The 23,191-nt window shown below is 31.7% G+C and overlaps 2 protein-coding genes across 2 annotated transcripts in view; one reads left to right on the top strand and one right to left on the bottom strand.

Annotated features, from left to right (window-relative positions):
* The window catches only part of Smp_212080 (hypothetical protein), a gene marked incomplete at both ends in the record, with an annotated part of 72,373 nt that overhangs the window by 35,063 nt on the left and 14,119 nt on the right, over positions 1–23,191 (bottom strand). The window contains 7 exons of the mRNA XM_018795841.1: positions 3,594–3,704; positions 8,923–9,024; positions 10,871–10,958; positions 13,264–13,538; positions 16,946–17,298; positions 17,758–17,924; positions 22,299–22,565. Coding sequence (XP_018650113.1) covers positions 3,594–3,704; positions 8,923–9,024; positions 10,871–10,958; positions 13,264–13,538; positions 16,946–17,298; positions 17,758–17,924; positions 22,299–22,565 — 1,363 coding nt within the window. The remainder of the gene's footprint in view (positions 1–3,593; positions 3,705–8,922; positions 9,025–10,870; positions 10,959–13,263; positions 13,539–16,945; positions 17,299–17,757; positions 17,925–22,298; positions 22,566–23,191) is intronic.
* Positions 5,952–7,697, top strand: Smp_128710 (putative neuropeptide F-like receptor; the record flags this gene model as incomplete). The annotated part of the gene is made up of 2 exons (XM_018795842.1): positions 5,952–6,807; positions 7,084–7,697. 2 exons carry the CDS (start codon positions 5,952–5,954, stop codon positions 7,695–7,697), a joined length of 1,470 nt encoding a protein of 489 aa, XP_018650114.1.

Raw genomic sequence — 23,191 nt, 5'->3', positions numbered from 1 at the left:
GACCACATTATACCAAAAAATAGGAAAATAACATTTGTACAATAATTGGCCAATGTGGCTGGGGATAGGGGGAAAGTAATCAATAATAATAGTTCAAAGGTCAAAATAACGGTTATGATAAGAGGAACATGAATACGATTAGATCAGTTGTTTAACTATACATTGGGAAATAGGAATATTACATTTGTCCATAAATAGACCTCAGATTTACCATTCATAATTCACCAGGGGATATAACAGAGATTTTTAACGTTACACTGGCATCCAATAAATTTGTAAATTTAATTTTGAGTATCGATTATGTGGCTTGATTTTCAACTAGTAAATTACATTTTCAATCCTAAAAATTAATTACTTTGATAACTATAACCGTCTTATCCCACTACTTCTTTCAATCACTTAGTTATTCACTTGATATTACTTTCACATTCAACTATAGCGTTATTAGGTAGCACTACTACTCAACTGATATAACTTCATAATTGTAAATCCTATAGTATATATATATATGCATTTAGATTCGCGACTCGATCTAAGCTATGCCACCACCGAAAACCTGGAAGTACTGGATGGCCGTTTCGTCCTCGTATAGAACGACTCAATAATGCACACCCACGATCCCAAAACGCAGGATTCGAACCTAGGACCTTGAGGCATGTATGTGAACGAATAGCCTCCAGACCATTGAGCCGGCATCCAACTCTGTAATTGCCTAACTTTAATCGACCCATGACGTAGCGCAACCCTTCACCCATTGTCTCACGCTCAACACGGATTGGACTCCAGTAGTCACAGCTTCTCACAAAAACTACAGGAAATTCATCTTGAAACTAGTCACTACTGAGCACTGATGAGGATCCCCGTACTAGGACGAAGCGGTCATCCGGTGCTTCCACGTCTTCAATGTTGGTCAAGCTTAGATCGATTTGTGAATCCAACTGTGAAAATGCTACAAGCTACACGAATCCCTATACCGATAATATGCGTTTGAGTGGAACTATAATGAAAAACTAAACGCTTTATTAATCTTTAAAATAGTTATTTCATTCATTTCGAACCTCTGATTGACATTTATAACAACGCTTCCATCTTTTTATGACTTAATTTTCAATATCTTAGCTACTAAAATATTCAGTAGTTTGTCTTCATACTAATTTTAATTTCGTACTGTTTTAACCTGAGCTTCATTAGCCAAGGTAGACAAAAAAGTGTTTAATAATAACAATAATAATAATAATAATAATAATAATAATAATAATAATTGTAACACAAATTCGTTGACAGTCACTGATTCTAATCAGTAAATCGCGTTGTTTTGTTATTATTTTGTTTAGATTCAAACTGTTCTAAAACTAACAATTTAATAACGATAATGTTGTGTTCATATTCTTTTTTAAATATTATAACATTAAGTCGTAGAATTGTACATTACTGATTTATTTATTTAAACACATAAATATTGGTACAAAGAAGCACCAGATATATATGCGCCGCACAAATCTCATTTGATTTGTGTGAGGACCAAGGTACTGCTCAGGTGCCCAAACCGAAGCAGGTGATTTTCTTAGTAGTCCACACCCGGAGCCTTTGATCTAAGATTTGATCCACAAGACAGTGGAGCAACATAAGGAGATGCAGTCCCATGGTAGCCGATGACCAACGATTGATTCATACGCCATTTGTTCCCTCAAGATACTGGAGATCATGTGCATCATTGGTTTGGAACCAGGGTTTTCCAACTCCCCTAGGTGGACGCGCCGTGTCCACCAACCCGGTTAAAGTGCCGGATATTCTGATTTCCTCCTCTTAATTTCGTAAATAACACCTACACCGCGAGAAGGCAGTGAGTAGGACTTCCCTGGCAGAGGCTATATACTCGTGGCCATGTGAGAGTATTTCGAGAGGGAGTGCGGACTCTCCCCACTCTCGGCCGTACCAGAGCGTTTAAGGGCCGAACTGTACATTATTCGACTAATATGACGTAACTGAATGTTTTTCTAATATCTACACTAATTCATTGATTTATGGTTACATAAATCATTGAATTTTCTTATAAATTGAGGAGATTATGCATACCCGTTTAATTTCTCTACGCTGACAATCATGTGAATTCTTAAAGAAAAAATAGCAACAGAATGATTTTGATTTTGTTCTGATCCTTAATAAATTTTAATTACTTTTTTTATTCATACAAAATATTTTACATTTAAAAGAAAATAGTGTAATTTTTCTTTCTCCATAAAATGAATTGCATTATGAAACAATGTTTCTTAATTATTATTAAGAATATATTTCACTTCTAGCGAATTTACAGGATGATTTAAACTTATGTTACGTTAATTTCTGAAAGATTCAGGAAGAAAAGCAATACAATATTCAGAGAAAAGATCTCGTGTTCAAAGAGGGTGTCTTTTTTGAAGTTTATATAGTTTCTTTTCAAGTAATCTCTCTTAGGAAAAGTAAGATAATTATGAATGAAAGAAACCAACATACAAATAGACTAGTTATCTAAACAGGAAAGCAGGTGAATAACTACTATTTCTACTAAAATTACTTGATAAATTAGTTATGCTGACAGACAGTGAACAAACACTACTATTACGTCATCAGTAGTTAAAGAAACAAAGACGTATAATGACAATTATAAAATGAGTTCGTAATAAAATGAAGAAATATGGACAATACAAGAGTTGAGAAGAAAAATACTGCTCATTTCTGTTATATCTTGTCAACACACTCCATAAGATCTTTCATGGTTGATATTATAGAGTGATTTTGATTGGAGAACGAGTGAAAACCAAGAATCACTAGACAGCCGTTTTATCCAAGTATGGAACTATTCAGCAGTGGATATCTATAACTTCACTAGGATTTAGATCTAGTACCTTAAGATGTTATGGCGAGCACTTGTTATACCATCCAGTTGGATGAATTCAATAAAATAGGGATATTGCAAAACCATTCCCTAATGGCATTCTTAAATAACTGTCTCACATCCGACATGGTTGATTTTCACTTGTTACGGCTTCCTTCTAGAACTCTGTCAATGAGCAACTTCTGGAAAGCAGTCACTGGTGAGTACATGATTATAATTACCGTAAAGAATTTATGGAGACTGTTGTGTAATATTCTCCTCCCTTTATTTCTTTTTCAAATACTGTCAAATCAATTTTTTATTACTGCACAGATAATTGTTAGTGGTTAGTCCAATCAAAATGGTAACACATACTGATTTTGCTTAGATAAAAAAAACTTAAAATCGCAAGAACATGATGTAATAGATAAGACAAACAATAGAGCTTAATTTATTGGTACATCAACATTTAAGACATAAACCTTTTGTAGAAGCAACTATTCACTGGGAGCTAAACATGATGAAAGTTGGATTTCGTGCGATTTGAAAATTTGTTTCTGTATTTCGGTCACAAGTTGCTGGCCAACAATGATTAGTATCAGATACAATCGGTGACAGTCACTAAATTCTATCTAAAATATATAAATGAGGGATGCGAAAGCTTTAATAATAGTAAAAATAATAATAGTAATAGTACTGATAGCCAATATACAAAACTTTGATTCTAGTGAATACTTACTTCATTTTGCCAAAAAGGAGGATTCTGTGGAGCAGCAATTGCTTGTCTGATTAAACTGGTCAAACAGCTTGAAGATAACTGACGAAGAGTGGCATAAGTGCAATTACACACCTAGATATAATATGTAAAAAATTAAGAAATCATTTGTACACTAAAAATAAGCGTGGTCATGCGGAACAATATAGTATTGCACACTTTTACGTGATGAGAAATAAATGTTTTCCAAAAAAGTGTGTTTTTTTATCGCTGGGAACAGGAGATTTATTAGTAACTGACAGGCGACTATACATCAGAAATAGGGATAATTTTTTCTAAATGAACTTATTTGTGAGGTACAGACTCAAGTACTCAACTTTGAATCATACTGCGATGGCTCAAGCCTAAATTGATAAAGCTTCATGAGTACGTGCTACTCAGAAGCTGAAAGTTGAGTACTCTGATGACTGTCTTAGTTCATGTTACGAAAGACAACGAATCCTAAATAATATTTCACTAAAGTATAGACCATTCAGTATAATTTAAAATTGTTTGGAGAGGTGGGGTAGCGGTTAAATCACTTGGGTTTCGAATAACTATCGACTTCATTTGATTTGGACATTCAGGTATCCTACAAGTAAAACATGTGGCTCAGAGCTCAGTGGAAGACCTATACTTAACAAGTTACATTAAATAAATAGTAATCAATTGTACCATATAAGTGAGTGTTGTTCTAACCACATATAACGTAAAATCTTCTTATATCCAGAATGGCTTTCATTAAGCTATTTTTGAAAAATATCATGAATTATAGGAAGATGCAAAAATTACTAAAACAGAGCAAATACAAACAATTAGTTTATCAATGTCAAAAAACTATATTTGTTGCTATCTACTGATTTGAACTTATTACCAATTGCCGATGTAAATGCTTTTTGTAAGTGATATTAAATGATGAATTTAAAATTGATTTTAATGCGTTAACTATGCTTTTGGAATAAACTATGCAATTGACATGTCTTGCCTTTTCTCAAGCCATTGTGGTAGATGCACCTGAATGCAAAGAAGTGGAATCGGTGAATTACAAAGATCTATAGTTTAGTAGAAGCAAGTAGAATGGTATATGTTTATCCAATCGATTAATCGTAAAAACCTATCATTGACACGAAGCAGGGATAGAGTGTCCTTTGTCAGGTACGGTGCGGTTGAGGTGAGTGAGGTTGCAAAATCGGTACAAATTTTTCAGAATATACGAAAATCCACAGTCCATAACTAAAGTTACCTCAACAATATGTTTTCAGAGAAACAGAGAGCTACACAAACAAACAAAAGGTAATCCAACGTGATCACAGACACCCAGACTGATTGTAAACTCAGTTATGTTGTAGTTTTACAAATGATTAAACTGATAATTGGACAGGATATCCAGACTACACATTTGTCATAATTAAAAAGGATTACCTGGAAATACTTGAAATTTTACTAACAGAGTATTCGACACTAAAAACTTCACATTAAAAAGAGAATCAGTTCACAAACTACCAATTTCGAACATACTGATCACCAGAATTAATACTTTAAAACTCGAAACTCATGTATAACACAAATGAACTCATACCGATCCAATAAACAATTACAGAAGCACAAATTCAATGACACACAAATCAAGCTGTATACAAAGAATGACGACACACTGCGGACAAAGAAAGTTTAGATATTAAGGGAACAAAAGAAAATATTTGAATACACGTCGGAAGATGTATCATTAAACACATAGATTTTTGTGAGATGGGAAAATAGAACTTCTACCATACTGATAACTGACATCTTATAACATCAAAGCAGAACTAATAAATATGAGGACAATAATTAGCAACCGTATGATTGACATCTATCAGTTGAATTTATATTACAAGTTATCATAAAAAAAAGAAATTAGACTGAGTTATCAGTGTACTTTCAGTTGAGAAGAGATATTTGATGTGAGCTAATGAACAGCTGTCGCTCTGGTTAAGTGGAAAAAAAACTTTTAGTGAATAGAAAGCAAATAATAGGAAAGTCCAATTCTATGCCCACACGACACTATTTTGATTGAAAAACAATACATACTCGTCCAACGCATTATAGCTTTTCTCTCTAAAGCTAAACGCGCCAACCTATAAACCACAATGCACAATAACCAATCAGAAGAAAGAATCTAATCAACCAATCACAGAACAACAGACTAGTGATCTACAAGTGTATATTCAGCTATTAAATAACCGACTTATGGAATAGCGATTGAAAAATAAATACAGAGGTAAGAGTGTCAGGAATACTTTGATAATTAAAGCATAATTATTTGAGTAAAAAGGACAGTACAAATATCTACTAAATGACGATATGGATGATACTAATAACAATTATGAAAAATATCATTTATTACATAATATTATCGGTTGTAATATTTCATTTCATTCTTGTTTTATATCAATAACAACACCATCACCATCGATATCGTCAAGATCATTGTATAGTAATAATTCTTCATCTACAGTATTCACATCAAATGGATGTCCAACAATACCTAGTTTGAAACAATTTGAAATTTTCTATTCAACAATACATGCTTATTTAGCTTGTACAGTGTGTTTATTTGGCACGGGAACAAATCTTTTAAATTCAATTATATTAACACAAGAACAAATGCGTAATCCAACAAATACTTTATTAACTGGTATAGCAATTGTAGACAGTTTAACAGTGTTAGCATATGGCCTACAAGTTATCTATTTACATTTTATCACATCACCATATCCAGATAAATATCCGCATAGTCAATTAGCTGTTTATTTAATATTAATAAATCATGCAATCAGTATAGGCAGTCATACAATATCAACATGTTTATTAGTTCAGTTAGCAGCATTTCGTTGTTGGGTATTATATTCAAGAAAATTAAAGTATTTGTTAAGTTCACATCATCATTTAACATGGATTATGATTAGTTCACAGGGACGTTTTATTATTTACTGTTATATTAGTGCGGGAATTATAGGATGCTTGTTATGTATGCCAACATTTATTTTATATCAATGTGAATTAATCGATGTGAGAAATGCATCAGTAACATTGAAAACAAAGGAATATGAAGGATTAGGTAATACCAATAACAATTTTAATGATGATGATAATAACAATATTAAAATAATAAACGTGGAAACAAACACTACCATTAATAATGATAGTACCATTACTAGTCAGTATTTCTATTGGTTCAAGCTACATCCTAATGGTCAATTATTAGAACGAGTACATTTTATTTTATATGGATGTTTTGTAAAACTTTTAGCATCGATACTTATTGTTATATTCACTGTATTAATATTGATGGTATTACATGATGCAAGGCAACGATATCGAAAATTGCAGACATTACCAATTGAAATAAAATTGGATAATAGTAATATGCGAAATAATAGTACTAACAATAAAATTGTTAGTAATAATGTCATATTTACAAGAAAAATATCAGCTAATTCATTACGTCCAATCACATGTAACAATCCTTCGAATAGTACTGTAATGACACGAAATTCCGATCTTAACAATAGTGATTATATCAATGATTTAAGAATAAGAAGTCATCAACATCGAATAAATACTAATATTACTACTAGTAATATTAATCTATTGTCAACAGTAACAACAACAACAACTAGAAATCCATTATTCTTACAAATATCTTCTTTAGCTCCAAGTAATGAATTAAGAAACAACGAATTGAACAATAGTAGTAGTAGAAATAGTAATAATAATAATAATAATAATTTAATGATAACACGTAATCGTCGTCATTCAAGTCGTCTTCTACAAAAATCACGTGAAAGTCAACATGTCACAATTATGTTAATTATAATTGTAATAAGTTTTGTTATAACTGAAGCACCACAAGGTGTATTCAATGCACTTGTTGCAATTAAAGGTGAATGTTTTCTACATACAATTTATTTACCATTAGGTGATTTATTAGATTTATTAGTTCTATTAAATTCTTCAACTAATTTTATTCTCTATTGTGCAATGTCACAAGTGTTTCGCGTGAATTTTGTTAATTTATTAAAGAAATTATTATTGTTTACATTGTAATTATTGTTCATTGACATAATTCTAAACGAGTCATTATGAATGTTAAGAATTTATTCATTATACACTTGTAAACATTACGTAATAATGAGGATGACTATGATGACGATGATATTAATAATAATGAAGATAATCACTACTGAGAAATTCATTAATGATCAAAAAAGATGAATATGTGAAAACTAAAAACAAATTCAAATGAAACCTTTCATGCTTAGATTAAATAAATATGGTACATAATGTATACATTGAATTGAGTTGGGTGAAATCAAAACAAATGATCATCGAGAAAAATGGAATAATTAATGTAACGAATAATACAATTCATTGTATGAACATGATATACTATAATAATGAATAAACGCATAAAAATGTTGCTTATTTGTTAAAGGCTATCATGTACAATCTATATATAATAGTGACTTTCAATGATTGTCAGTTGATTAATTATATACAATTATTAACAATACCCTTTATTTACTAATATTATTATATATAAGGATATATATTGATATATGCACGTTATTTATTTCATGAACCCATCAATAGAATACATTTTATGAGATACAATCGAAACAAAATTAAACCTACTGCTAATTGACAACTAGTAAATGTATTGATTTCTTTTTCTCGTCATGTTTTACTAATAATTTTGTGATTGTTATTACGAATAGTCAGTTATTTATAAATTAGTTTATAATAGGTTAAATTGTAATTTCAACTGTGAAAATACTACTGCGAATCCCCATAGTGATAACAATCATGAGCTCACTAATGACTAGCTTCAAGATGTAACTCCTGGAGTTCTAATGAGAAGGTGTGACTAGTGGAGTTCAATCCGTGTCGAGTGTGAGAAAGTGATCCGAAAGTCCTAGGTTCGGGTTCTGTGTGAGGGACAGTGGATAAGCATTGATGAGGAGTCCTATACTAGAACGAAAAGACAAACCATCTATTCCAAGTTTTTATTGGTGATCTGGCTAAGATCGACTCGTGATTTCAACTGTGAAAATTATAACAGATTGTTCCTTAAAATTTTAGACTCCTTGATCTATGTAGTTTACTTAAAACGTTATCCCATTTATTTAAAAGTGAGTTTTGTGGTAAGACCCAATACATCGAAAAATTTATTCTACGTTCATAAGGATGCGTATAAAATGGAAAGGTTTGTAATCCGAATAATATATAGAGATATAAAATAATTTCAATTCGAAATAATGAGCTGACTTACAGTAAGTAGTTGATTTGATATAACTTTCCACCATAAATCCAATCGATGCACGTTAACTAATCCAATCTCTGTTAGTTTAGCAATAGGAAACTGACTTGGTTCCTAGAAACAAACAAAAAATTGTGTAAACATGATACACAAGATATAATGACATAACTGAAATATAGCAATAAGCAAAGATAGTATCATTGATATTTTCTAAGAAACATTTCTACTCATTTATCTATTGAATATACAACAAATTCAGTTGTACTTCACCACGTGAAATCCGAATTAATAATCTGTAACATAATCTTGACCTAATTTGCATAAACATTTATGATAATATGATTGAGATATTACAGTCAGTATCATAGGTTAGTAGTAATTTACGATAAACGATTTCATCTCATTATAAATTAAATCACTTTCAAGTAAACTTAATTAACCGTCATTCTATCTAAAGGAATATATATATATATATAATTAGGTTATAATTTAGCATAAGTTAAGCTGACTAACTAATATGTAGAATTAAAATATACCAAACTTCATCAGCAGAATAAAAATTAACCCATTATGAAAGATTTCCAGTTACTATTGCATAAAATGCTGATGAATTAAGTGAGGAAAACATTGATCTGTCAGAAAGTTAAGACAACGAACAGACACCATTTGGTCATTTTTCAACGTCAAATATAAGTAGGTAAGTGTGCTTTACAAATAATTATACCCAGCAATTTGTTTATCAATGATACCAATGAAGTAGGCTGTTCAGTTTCTTCATTTTCATTGCATTTTTGTGTCAGATCATTTATAATAATTATAAGTTTTTCCACAAACAAAATTATTAATGATCAAATAAAAATAGACTAGTAATACGTGCGAAAAGTAAAAATGTGGATGAGCCCATTATTATGCAAACAATTAAAACAAGATGAATATATATGATAATAAGATTATTTATGAAAAAACTATTACTAATTGTTTTAAGCTGAAGTTGGAAACAGTAAAGTAGAGATGAAACTTATTTAATGAAAGAGATATGTGTGCACGATATATTTTGAACAATTATAGAAAATAATTATTATAAAACAAAAGAGAATTTAATATGAAAAAAAAAGAAATTTCGATATAATCAACTGTATAGGATGAATGAATTATAATATATTTACGAAGTACAGGTTTATGAACTCGGCATTTAGATATATTGCTTTTCTGTGAGTAACATACCTTAGCTCTTTAAACTAACATGAGTTCGAACCTGATACTGACTAGTTAAAAATAGGGGATTTTAACCAATAAACCAACGCTTAAAACTCGGTTTATAACAATTCACATTGTAAATCTCTATTAATTCTGTCGTTGAAACTGGAGTACAGATTATCACTCAAAGTTCAAGGAGAGCATATCGGTATTTAAGGGAGTAACTTGAAATAGCCAAAAAAACATTTATTTTAAACAATATGGAATCTCATTCCGAAAAATACGAAAACATGTATCCAGAATGACTGCTGTCAAGAATAAGTGCTAAGAAAAATCACGGTTATCTAGTTTTGTGGATAAGTCTTATTACGATATATATATATATATATATATATATATATATATATTCCATATTCCAAAGGTTTGACAATGTTCAGATTTTAAAAGATTTCTTTTTCGATTGACAGTGTTTTTGAGGAAATAAGCTGAATGAAGAAAAACCATATATATTGACAATATAACAACGAGATAAAACACTTTTAAATGTTATTGTTCTTCGATAGTTAGAATTTGTCAACAATCGGGGTCTAGAATTAAGTGTAGTGTTAATCATCCTCACAGATGAAATGTAGTACTGAAAACAAAATAAGTATAAATATGTATGTGCCAAAAATGAAACTTTAATTAACTTGTCGAATGACGGGGGGGAAAAGTGAAAAGTCAATATTCTTTTCGAAAATAAAAAAATGACATATGAACTTACTCGATTATTTTTCACTGCTTCTAATGCATCTGATGAAAGACGACAAAGTGCTGAGATAAAATTGTGTAGAGCATCTACACTCAACTCGCTTTTTGTACGTATTGTAAAGGATTGATAATGTACAAAATATTGAAGAAAGAGGAAAAAAGTGCAAAATAAGTATAATGGTATAAAATTGAGCATTAATTCCATTAAACTGGTGTTGTCGTGAATAGCAGAGAGTATTTGCATGACGATGGTGAAATGGAATGTTGAAATTGATGAGTAAGTTTTGTGTAGTTCCAATCATTTTCCGTGTGGCCGAGTGGTCTAAGGCGTTGGATGGGGAACCACATTTAAACGGCGCCGGTTCGAATCCCACCATCAACATACCTATTCACAACCACTAACATCATATTAAAGTTAAAAGCAAGAGAAGAATGATGCCTCGAATGACAACAACAAAAAAGACGACATAAACACTATCCGTTAGGTTACCTTAGACGGAGTGGTATTTTACTGATGACATGTTATACCAAAAATGATGAACTAACATAGTACAAAGGACTATTTAAACGTGGTTTAATTCAATTTGTTTATTTATTCTCTGAAAAAGTGGTTGGCACCGAGACATGAGACGTCAGAAAAATTAAAAATTTAATCTTTCTACTAGTCAGGATATTACAAGTATATTATTTATATTAGTAACAATCTACCCAATGCTCAATTTATTTGAAACAATAAAGTCAAACCTTGGTAATGACAGCTATGACATCTCTACTGTATAATTTGACAACGCTTATTAAATTGGTGGTTTAGTATAACAGTTTCATTGGTCTAATTAAAAAACGGCTTCTAGAAAAAGACTAATTGAAACATGAATGAACTGTAATACAACCTGTTAAGGAGGCAAAAATTTATGTACTCATCCATGAACATCACTTAATGAATAAAAACTATAAGTACTATCTGGTTACACAAATAGAAGTATGTGTGGTGATGTTCAAACCTGAGATCAAATGGTTAAAAACACACTATTAAATGTAAATTAATCAACTTAGAAGGCTCATAGACTGAAAACTAAATAATCAGCAGACGAGTAATGAACCACAATATGCAATTGAATATTGTAAGATATAAAAATACCTAACTACTATACACATTTAAAGCCTATTTATTTATTTAAACACAGGAACATTGGTACAAGGAGGCACTAAATAGACATGTGCCACACAAAAAATTGTCATTTCACTTAATTGTGTGAGGACTATGATACTGCCCGGGTGCCCAAACTGAAGAATGTTGTTTTCTTAGAGAGCCACACCCCGAGCCTTTGACCTAAAGGTCTGATCCACAAGGCAGTAGAGAAATGTTAGGAGATGCAGTCCCATGGTAGCCGGTGACCAACGATTGGTTTATACGCCATTTGGTCCCTCATGATCTTGGAGCCCATGTGCATCAATGGTTTGGAATCACGATTTTCCAACTCCCCTAGGTGGACTTTCCATGTCTATCAACCCGGTTAAAGCGCCAGACTTTTTAAACGTTCTGACTATTTAAAGGGTTAAATAAATGAAATATTAAATTATGTATGAACTCGACATCACACTCCCACCCACCCCGCAAGAAAAGTTATTCCGATTAGTATACAAGAAGAAGATAATGAGCTTTATAATATCATCAGAATAAATTTAATTTACTTTGTAATTCTAAAAAAAGATGTAGAAATAAGTTAACCAGTTTTTATTAGCTTAAAGGTGAATTTATTATTGAACATCAATTCATTATGAACTGAATTTGATCATTTGAGAAGGCTAACAATAAAAAGTTTCAAGCTTTTTTTTTTCTGATCCATTTAATCATATCATTAATTAATACGATGTATGCATGTATAAAGGACACGGAGATTATTTATCCACCATTAGAGTAATAATATTAATAATAATGACCGACTATAATTTAGAAGTAAACTAGCTCCAACTATCCTATCATACAATATTTTCTTATACCAACAGTAAGAGACAAGAGAAAAAGAAAAAAAGAATCATTGAGAGGAATACAGACTAAGAAAAACTAGAAAACGAATTAAATGAATAAAAGCTAAAAATATTTAACGATTTAAATGACAAAAATAATAAAGAATATTATTATTCGGTTCATTTCTACATTAAATCAATGTCACAATCAAAATTATTATTGACAAGTTTTTTTATTATTTGAACGGTAAATATAGTTGGATACAAACTGGGAATATTGTTTTAACTCGATTGTTTAAGTTAAATTTTAAAATGTAAAGCTAAATGGTATTGTTAGTCGATTGTTCCAATGGTTTTAAAGATTACTATCGTATATTAGGCAAAAAGGCTTGAAATAAATAACCCGGAACTCATGTAATATTAAAGGTAACTACTTACCTGGACTGAATAAAAATTTGTGTAAGGAATGATGATAATGATGTTAATTCAGATGTCACCGAGAAAAGTGTTGTCATAGAGATCTGTTGTGTCGAAACTTGACTATTATTGTTAGTCGTAATAGTAGTAGCAGTATTAGTACTGGCAGTTCCAGGATCAGCATTTTCATTCATTGTATCATTTGATGAATTAACACTTTCCTTTGTTGCTGTGCATGATTCTTGAACAGGTTTGAAAAATAATTTAGCCGATGGTTTAATTTTCAAGTTCAACATCCAAACTAAATGCTGTAAATTTTAATTTAAACAAGATACTAGCAAAATAGAAAACTAAAAGAACGATGCCTATATATATATATATATATATATATATATAGAGAGAGAGAAAAAATACGGATTAGTGTTTAAAATACTTAGTTTCAACAATTAGGTTGTTCGCGAGAACCCCGCAGGACCAATTTTGGTTTGGGTGATTAATTAGTATCGCCAAAAACCTATATATCTAGAGTACGGTTTAAATTATTAACAGTTGTCTACGCAAGATACTTTGGATCCGATGGCCAGACACTATCAGCAACAAGTTACAGTGGGAGACAACAAACCAGATTCCAGAGGAGGAAGAAATCAGGAAGAAGCGCTGGAAGTGGATAGGGCACGCTTTGAGGAAATCACCCAATTGCATCACAAGACAAGCCCTCACATGGAATCCTGAAGGTCAAAGGAGAAGAGCAAGACCAAAGAACACATTACGCCGAGAAATGAAGACGGACATGGGAAGAATTAACAAAAATTTGATAGAACTAGAAAAGAAGGCCCAGGACAGAGTGGGTTGGAGAAAGCTGTTCGGCGGCCTACGCTCCATTGGGAGTAACAGTCGTAAGTAAAGTAAGTAATGGTTTAAATTAAAGTACATGAACCATGAATTAGTCACGGACTTCGATTGTATATTAAAGCGGTGAGAAATTTTACATATTGATATGTCATTCATGAGTTTCATCTAAATTTACCTTTTAAAATTTTGATAACCGTAATAAACAATCCTCAACTTTTATGTCAAAACATTATCACTCTAATTTAGTCTAATTCAGGAATCAGGGGTTAAAATTTGTGGGAAAGAGGAATTTATTGTTATGATTTGAAGTCCATTGACACTGCATACCACCCAACCTGGTTCTTATTGGGAAGGTCAAAATTACAAGATACATATCCAATACAATTACGATTTAATTGGTGCTAAAACTCCATATAATAATAAAACTCTGCAACCAAGTATAGTTTGACGTGCACGAATGCATAAATTAAAGTGAATGAAACTAGTGAGAAATTATAATCCGAATGTTTAAATACTCCAACCATTTAATTATCCGTTAAGAGTTTCAAAACTTATTTTTCGACTATGAAAGTTACTTTTCCTAACAAACTAATTTAGTCATCCCATAAAATAAAAAAAAACATTAAAACGAACAATAACAAATAAACAAGGTAAATTATTCAGGAATAAACACTTGAAAATAAATGAACAAATGATCCGTTTATAATCGGACAGAATCAATCTAAGAATTTCTCTGAAAACTGATTAGTAAGACGAAAATGATTATAAAACGGAATTTACCAGTAATAAAAACAAAAGACTTAAAAACAATGTTATTTCGGCGCTACTGTGGTGTGGTCTACTTATATCTATATAAGTAGTATATGGTGTTGGTCAGACATAGAATGTATTTGGGCAGAAGACCGATGAGCAAAGAACTGAAATGAAGCGCAATCGTTTGGAAAATGCATGAGCAATGGAATTAGAGAATAAACAGTGAAGATTGAAACAATTGGTTGTTAATTTGCAAATTGACTGTTCATTGTTTGGTTATCAGAATTTACCGAGATAGTCTGTAATGTTTGCTTAAATACATTCGATTGTCCCCAACCAGTAATGAATAATAGTAGATAGTTGGAGAATTCTTCGACACTACGGCGTGCCTGAGAAAATAGTCAATATCATACGGAATACCTATGATGGATTAAACTGCAAAATCGTACATAGAGGATAGCTCACAGACTTGTTCGAAGTAAAGACCGGTGTCAGGCAAGGCTGCTTACTCTCACTCTTTCTCTTTTCCCTGGTGATCGACTGGATCATGAAGAAGTCAACATTTGGAGGGAATCACGGGATACAGTGGATAGCTGGGATGCAGCTGAACGATCTAGACTTCGCTGATAATCTGGCTTTACTATCACACACGCGACAACAAATGCAGGAGAAAACGACCAGTGTAGCAGCAGCCTCAGAAACAGTATGTCCCAACATACACAAAGGGAAAAGCAAAACTCTCCGATACAATACAGCATGCACCAATCGAATTACACTTGACGGAGAAGCTTTGAAGGATGTGAAAACCCTTACATATCTGGGCAGCATCATTGATGAACACAGTGGATCTGATGCAAATGTGAAGACGCGGGTCGGCAAAGCAAGAGCAGCATATCTACAATTGAGGAACATCTGGAGCTCAAAACAACTGTCAACCAACACCAAAGTCAGAATTTTCAATACAAATTTCAAGACAGTTCTACTTTATGGGGCGGAAAACTGGACAACTACGAAAGCCAACATCCAGAAGATACAAGTGTTTATTGACAGTTATCTACGCAAAATACTCCGGATCCGTGGGCCACACAATATCAGCAACACCTACTGTAGGAGAGAACAAACCAGATTTCAGCGGAAGAAATCAGGAAGAAGAGCTGGAAGTGAATAGGACACACACTGAGGAAGTCACCCAACTGCGTCACAAAGAAAGCCCTCAATTGGAATCCTGAAGGCCAAAGGAACAGGGGAAGATCAAAGAACACATTACGCCGAGAAACGGAGACAGACATGAGAAAAATGGACAACAATTGGATAGAAGTAGGAAGGAAGGAAGGACTGTTTAGAAATAAATGTTTAGAGCTCAATCAATCACGTGTCATTTATATCAAGGAACTTAAACTTAACCTCAGCACTGAAAACAAGTAGTGTTTTAATGTCTACTATGATCAAATAATTGTAAATTACACAAGACCTCTACCTTCATTGTCCGAATTTCACAGTTAAAAATTATTTACAGTGAACCTATACGGTGTGTAAATAAACAACGAACACGTAGAATACAACACAGTTTACACCAATACTGTGAACATTGATGATGAGTCTACTGAATGAATGACTAAAACCTTAGAATACTTCCAAATCTGAAACTGAACAATAGAAAAAAGTCCAGATAATTAAAAGCTTTATTGAAAGATCAATTTATGTACACGAAATCGAGTGCATTTCTAGAGTTCTGTATAACCTTAACCTTCTAAAAAGACTTCTGGAAATGTAGTTCATGTCAAAACAATACAGGTAACTATCTAATTAAAACGTAACACATAATTCTTTATTTTTCTAGACTTTTCTGAGAAGCCATTATTTAATGCTAACTGAATAAAACGTTTCCATCCTTTTTCTGGGCCTTTATAGTACTTTACCGAAGGATATTTGTGGACTCTTCACAATAAGTGAATTTTCTCAATAGATAATTTGCAACCATTGATCAAAAACCATATGTAGAGTTTATAGATGAATATTAAGACATTAAAATCTAATTATTGGTCAAAATTTATTAATTTAGATAAAAGTAGAATTGTAGAAAAAAATAAGAATATACCTGCATTGTAGTTAGAAATATAATCCATGATGAATCTAAGACATCACCATGTGCAAGAGCAGTTGTTAAAACAGCAGAAGCTGCTTGTAAATGTTTAACAGTAAGTAGTATATTTCCAGATAACAAAGAATCTGTATTTCCAGCGGATCCGGAACCACTTTGAACATTTCCAGTGGGTGTAGTCTGGTTTGACATGTTTTGAAGAATAGATGAGACATTTGTGGGTGGATTAATATGAACTGTATGACCAGGGCCTTGAGAAATCACTAAAGCAATCCCACTACGTTCAAATATATCATCATGATTATTTGCACTATTGAAATTAGGAGATAACTGAGATACTAGTGAATGATCTAAATATGAGTAAACAACAAATATATATTTTGATTAATTCCAATGAGTATAGGAAATCAAAAGTCATTGATTAAAGAAATATTTTGAAAATAGTGTCTAAATTAAGAATGTTTTAACATTTTTTTCTTTCCTTGATCAACAACACTCAAAAAAATCCCCTTAGTACGTGGGTTAATTGAATGAATACTTTGATTTTATTTGTAGCTATTAGTTGATAACGGTTAGCTAGGCTGCGCAAACATTCCAAATATTGATAACCCCAGTAATTATTGCTTCAGACCGTATTGTAATTTAATAAACAACTAAGGCATAATTCCCAGCAATTGGTTCAACAAGCATGGAAGTGATTAATCCAATCCTGAATGTTGCGAACACTATCACTATTCATAACATGACTTTAATTTATAATTTGAGATAGAAATAGTGAGTTTATTATTCAACTAAATAATAGAACATACTTTTAGAATGAGTTGCCAATAAAGAACGTCCAAATGAAGATGGCAGTGCAGCTCTACACAATGTTATAGAGAAAGCATCTCGAGATTCATCCAAATGTAACTTCCCACTTAATTCAATCATAATTTGCAAAGACTGAAGAAGACCTGATGTTATGTGATGATCAGCACTGTAGTCAAATGAAGTATAGATTTTAAAAAACAGCAATTAAAACACTTAGCTAATTTATTATAAAAATATATTGCATAAATGCCTAACTAACTATATGGACAGATAGTTTCAGAACTCTGTCAAAAGCGATCAAATTCATTCCTGACCAAGTGCGTTTGTGCTAAATTCAATCAGGGTTTTGTAATACGCCTATAATCTATCAATTTTGTACTCATTTTGTATAGACTCAACATAAGAGCAACAGGTTACTGCGTCAAAAGAAGTAAATTCAATTTTCGATCTGAGTTGAAATTTCACAGTGCATTGAAAATGTAGTACTCAAAATATTGAAAACCACTTGTATCGATCGTTTCATTTAGATTTTTTATTTTAAACATTTTTATTTAGAACAGATTACATGATTAAAGAAAATGAAAGTGATAAAATCTTTATAAATCTAGTTATTCTGGATGATTAGGGTAGTATGAGAAGTTCCTTAAGCGTTCATACACACTCAATACCAGAAAATGGAAGTGCACCAACCACAGAAACAATCAGATGACCTGTGCCCTTGACTGCTGCTGACTTTTTCGGATACAATACATAGATTTGTGTTGTTGGAACAACACATCATCGAATAACATTGTTTTAGACTAAAACTTAATATAAGTAATATTTATAAGCATGTATGAAAAATATTAAACAAATCAAGCCATGTTGTGAGTCAGTGATAAAAATTAGTCGAATAATTTATATAACTAGAGATAATAAGTAGAGATTATAAATTGACAGTAAGATAACATACGTACTAGTACATCTGATACTCAAGGATTTGTCTTAATAATCTCATATCGCTGTGCTAATGTATTACCATTTTTTATGTTATGCATGAACAAATGACTGAATGGTAAGAACAATGACAGTTTGAGCAAATATTTCAACATAAAAAGTAGGTCAAAACTTAGGAGGACAAACTAATTAAAATAACAATCAATAAAAATTACTCAAAACGAAATCTGTGAATAATCTATTTAAAAATAACTAGTAAAGAGGCACGAAATAAAGAAAGCAAAGAAACAGAAAATTAAAAAAACATAGAGAAGTCATTTATCAAGTCTTAACTTGGCCGAGAAAAGATAAAGATCTCATAAATTTCTTTTGAATACAGAAAATATGGTCGTTCTCAAATCGCTATAGCTTCTAGTAAAAATTAGGTAAAATGTTACTTGGAATCATTGAGTTTTATTTGCCACATTAACACTATTGACTAAACGTGACAAAACAGAGCTACATATTAACTTTGTTCCACACCACCCAGGAAGATTTTCACTTACATGTAGGCTAAGTTGCCTGAGAGCAACAAAAAAAACCTGGTTATACGTCTTACAAGCAGGAACAAAAAGGCTGCTCACGAAGCTTTCTGATTGAGCATACGTATGTATAGAACAAGAAGCCGGAGTAATGAATAGCTCAAAGAAAACCGCTCGAAAGTAACATCACATTGACGTTTAGGACTTCAATTTACCGGTCTCTTATTAGGATATATGCATCCTGTGCGTACTGCCTCCATAATGCCTTAAGCCTATTAACTTATTTTGAGCTCGAGACAGAAATCGCTACGTACTTATTTTGTTACTAAATTCATAGTATGCAAAAGACTCAGTTGGTCTGCTTAATAATTAATATGAAGTTCTACAGTGGTCAGGTTTCAATGAAGTATCTTTACATTTATGATTAGAAATCTTCATCGACAAGTTGACCAATTTAAGATTTGTATGAGGAAAATTGGTGGTGGAATTTTGACAATGTCATGTCACTTAATATTTAATATTATGGTTTTTTCAATCTACTTATTCAAACGAGTTGACCTATATATGTCGGAAAATATGAATCATTTGATAGTACAGACCATTCAAATTGTATTAATTAACTGTTAGACATCATTTTTATATTTTCATTTATAAGTAAGAAAGCTATTAAACGTAAATATTATGATTTTTTGTTATCTAATCATAATAATGCGAACAGATAATTTTAAACTAGGAAAGCTTATTCCCAAAAAACTACTAATCTTTAATCTGAAACATGTAGGTTAAAGTGTTCAGGTCAGAGGTAATTGTGTAATATGTCCTTATGTATCTATCTGTATGTAAGTGGATATAAAAAGGCGAACAGTTATCAGTTTCCTTAATTCTTATCTGAATTATATGTCTACTCACTCGATTGACATTATAAGTCAGATAAAGATTTATTCTTTTAGGGACAACGAAAAAAAATATTATACATGGCTTGAAATATTTCGTTTCGTGTAAACGTGATTAGTTAATTAATTAATTAATTAATAATATTCTGAATTTCATTTTATTTATTATCCCAACTTCTTTATTAATTTGAGAAAGTTTCCACCATTAAAACGTAAAAGCTTTATTTCTTCCTTTAAGTTGTATATAACATAAACTCAAATGATACAGTTCCGATAAACACCAAAAAAGATAATATATTAGAGAGATTCCCAATGAATATTCTGTTTTCTTTGAGACATTAATTTAATATAATTTATCATCTTTACTTATTAAACATTAGAACTTGGTTATTTGAAAATCTTATTTTTATAAATCGTTGAAGAAATGAGTTCCAACTGACTGACGAATGTTTATCTAGTCCTTTAATGCTAATAGAATTTTATCGATCAAGTTACAAAGTGGCCATTAATCTAAGAGACTAAACATCGCGTACACTTTTGAAATTTTAGGTGGTTGGAATCAATCGACAGGAAACCCTAGACGTATATTTCATGCTATTCGGGACTCTTAGCAAGGTATACCTGTAATATTGTGGTAACTGGTGCTTCCTGGTGGACTCACTCCGGTGTCACCAAGCTTCATAGCTTGAAACGTTGTCATTGAGCTATTCCGGCAGCGACTGACTTGTTTTAGATCCAAAATTACAATTCTCAACATCCAATAAAAGCGCCTACGCTATACCGTATTTAAGCAATCAGATCTAAATAATAAAAGGGCGGGGATCTAAATCCTATAGTGACAAGATAAACGAAGGATCACATCAAACCAATCAGACGAATAATTTTCAAAAATAAGGTGGGTAGGAATTTTCAAATTTAATTCTCCCCTACTTCCTCATAAGATAGTTGGTCAAGCAAATTTTACACCACAAATACACATTCAAATTGAACCACTCGTTTATATCATATATATCACATTTATTATAATTATCACATACACCACAAATGTCACGTCTCTAACTACCTTTGACCTGAACAGCATGATATTAGAACGATCAGACTTGCTTGCACTATTCGTAAACATGGATATGGACTGCCGAGTAGTCCAGTACTAGGATGAAACGACCTTCCAGTGCTTCAAGGATTTCAATGGTGGTCTGGCTAAGACCAGTTTATAATCTAAGAACTACGAAAAACACTATTTTTTCGCTCAAGTTGTGTGTGAATAAGGATATTTCAGTCTCTATACAGTTGTTGATTATCAGAAGATGAAAATTTTGAGACTTCAGGAATTCAATTCCCTAGTCATCGGAAGATTACGAATACATCATTACGTTATGATTACAAAAGTCTCACTAGTTCGATATATTATAAAATATTCACAACTATCTTATGATCCAGATTTCAGATTGTGATTCGGATACTTCTCCTTTGAACAAATGTCTTTTGTCTAGTCGCTATGCCCAGTTATGTCGTGATATTTCATTCACTGAATTACTCGTAAGAATAGAAATTATTTTAAAAACATAATATATAACATTTAATTTCGCAGCTTGATATGTTACTTTATGAGCTTTCTTAAAGTAAGTCTTTGTCAATGCTTTACATGTACTCTTTTTAATAAATTTAATAACGCAGGGATATATTTTTTGTAACTTGCCATAAATATTTTTCAAAAATAAAGGTTCTAGAAACTATTCCAAACATTTTTTCAATATTTTAAATAATGGCTAACATATTTGAAATATCATCACAAAACTATTCAGTTATGGTCACTACACAAAGTAGATATTCGGTTATTTTAAATTGAAACCTTGATTTAGATTCCTTTTTTAAATCTCTTATATGTATGTGACGGCCTTAAATACAACAATCTCGATATTTATAAATAAGCATTCACTAAGGACCTTTGATGTTTTCTGTAAAAAATGACACGACTATTTATAACATGCAACTATCAGTAATATAATTCTTGTTGGTGATTTGAAATTTAAAATCTGGAAGTCAAATTCCTGAACTACTGAGTCATATGATATACAATTAAGTTGTATGACAGGTCGATTAGGATAGAACGGATAAGAAAATTCACTGCATAAACATAACCAGATGACTGAAATTCTTTAGGCGATATATATATATATATATACTTACCTTGATTCAAATAATAAACTGAGTGTGGATAATATGCCGCACCATGAATTAGATACAATTTGTTTGCAAAACATAATATCATGTTTTTTCGAAGTATTATCCTTCTTATTAATACTGTCATCATCACTATGATTAATGATTTCAGGAACATTAGCATTGATGATGACCTTTAATGAATCCACTGTTTTACGTAGACATAATAAAGCCAATGAAAGACAATAACCATCAGGTAAAATTGGTGGTTCATTGCGATCAAGCATCTCAAGACTAAGGAGTAATCGAGTATCAAAACAAGAAACAATGGATCTGAGTGAATGAAAATACAACTTAAATACAACAACAATGGAAATACAACAACAGAGACAAATAAAAGAATAATATAAGTAATATAGATGTTTGTAAAACATCTTCGCATTATTTAAAACATAAATGCCGATCCAATAGTCTAAAGGTTAAATGCTCTTTGCGAAACCTGAATGTCCTGGATACGGCCCCGGTAGGGTCAAAAACGGTAGTTATAAACTATTTTGGGATATAACAGCACCTAGTTTATTAACTTGTGCACGTCAACACAACATGCTCATATGTACAGAATTCATTCATAAGTCTTATTATTCTAAATTCAATGTAATTATGAGCCGAAAAATTAATACCAATTATTATTATTAAATTTACTTGGTGTTGCTTACTTGTATTTTCCCATAGTTATTTAGGACTGCAATTGACCAGTCTCTTGTTGGCATATGTGCATCCTGTGCGGACTGCCTCGATATTGCCTGAAGTCACAAGCTTTATAAGCAAAGATAGATAGTGGCTAGCAGTGGAATCCAGGAGGCGCGTTTCGTCTTATTTGGGACTCGTCAGCTGGATGTGCCTGCATCTCAGAGTTGATG

The sequence above is a fragment of the Schistosoma mansoni genome, chromosome 2, assembly GCF_000237925.1.
Source record: "Schistosoma mansoni strain Puerto Rico chromosome 2, complete genome".
Taxonomy (NCBI): Eukaryota; Metazoa; Platyhelminthes; class Trematoda; order Strigeidida; family Schistosomatidae; genus Schistosoma; species Schistosoma mansoni.
This window is presented reverse-complemented; position numbering and strand designations above follow the sequence as displayed.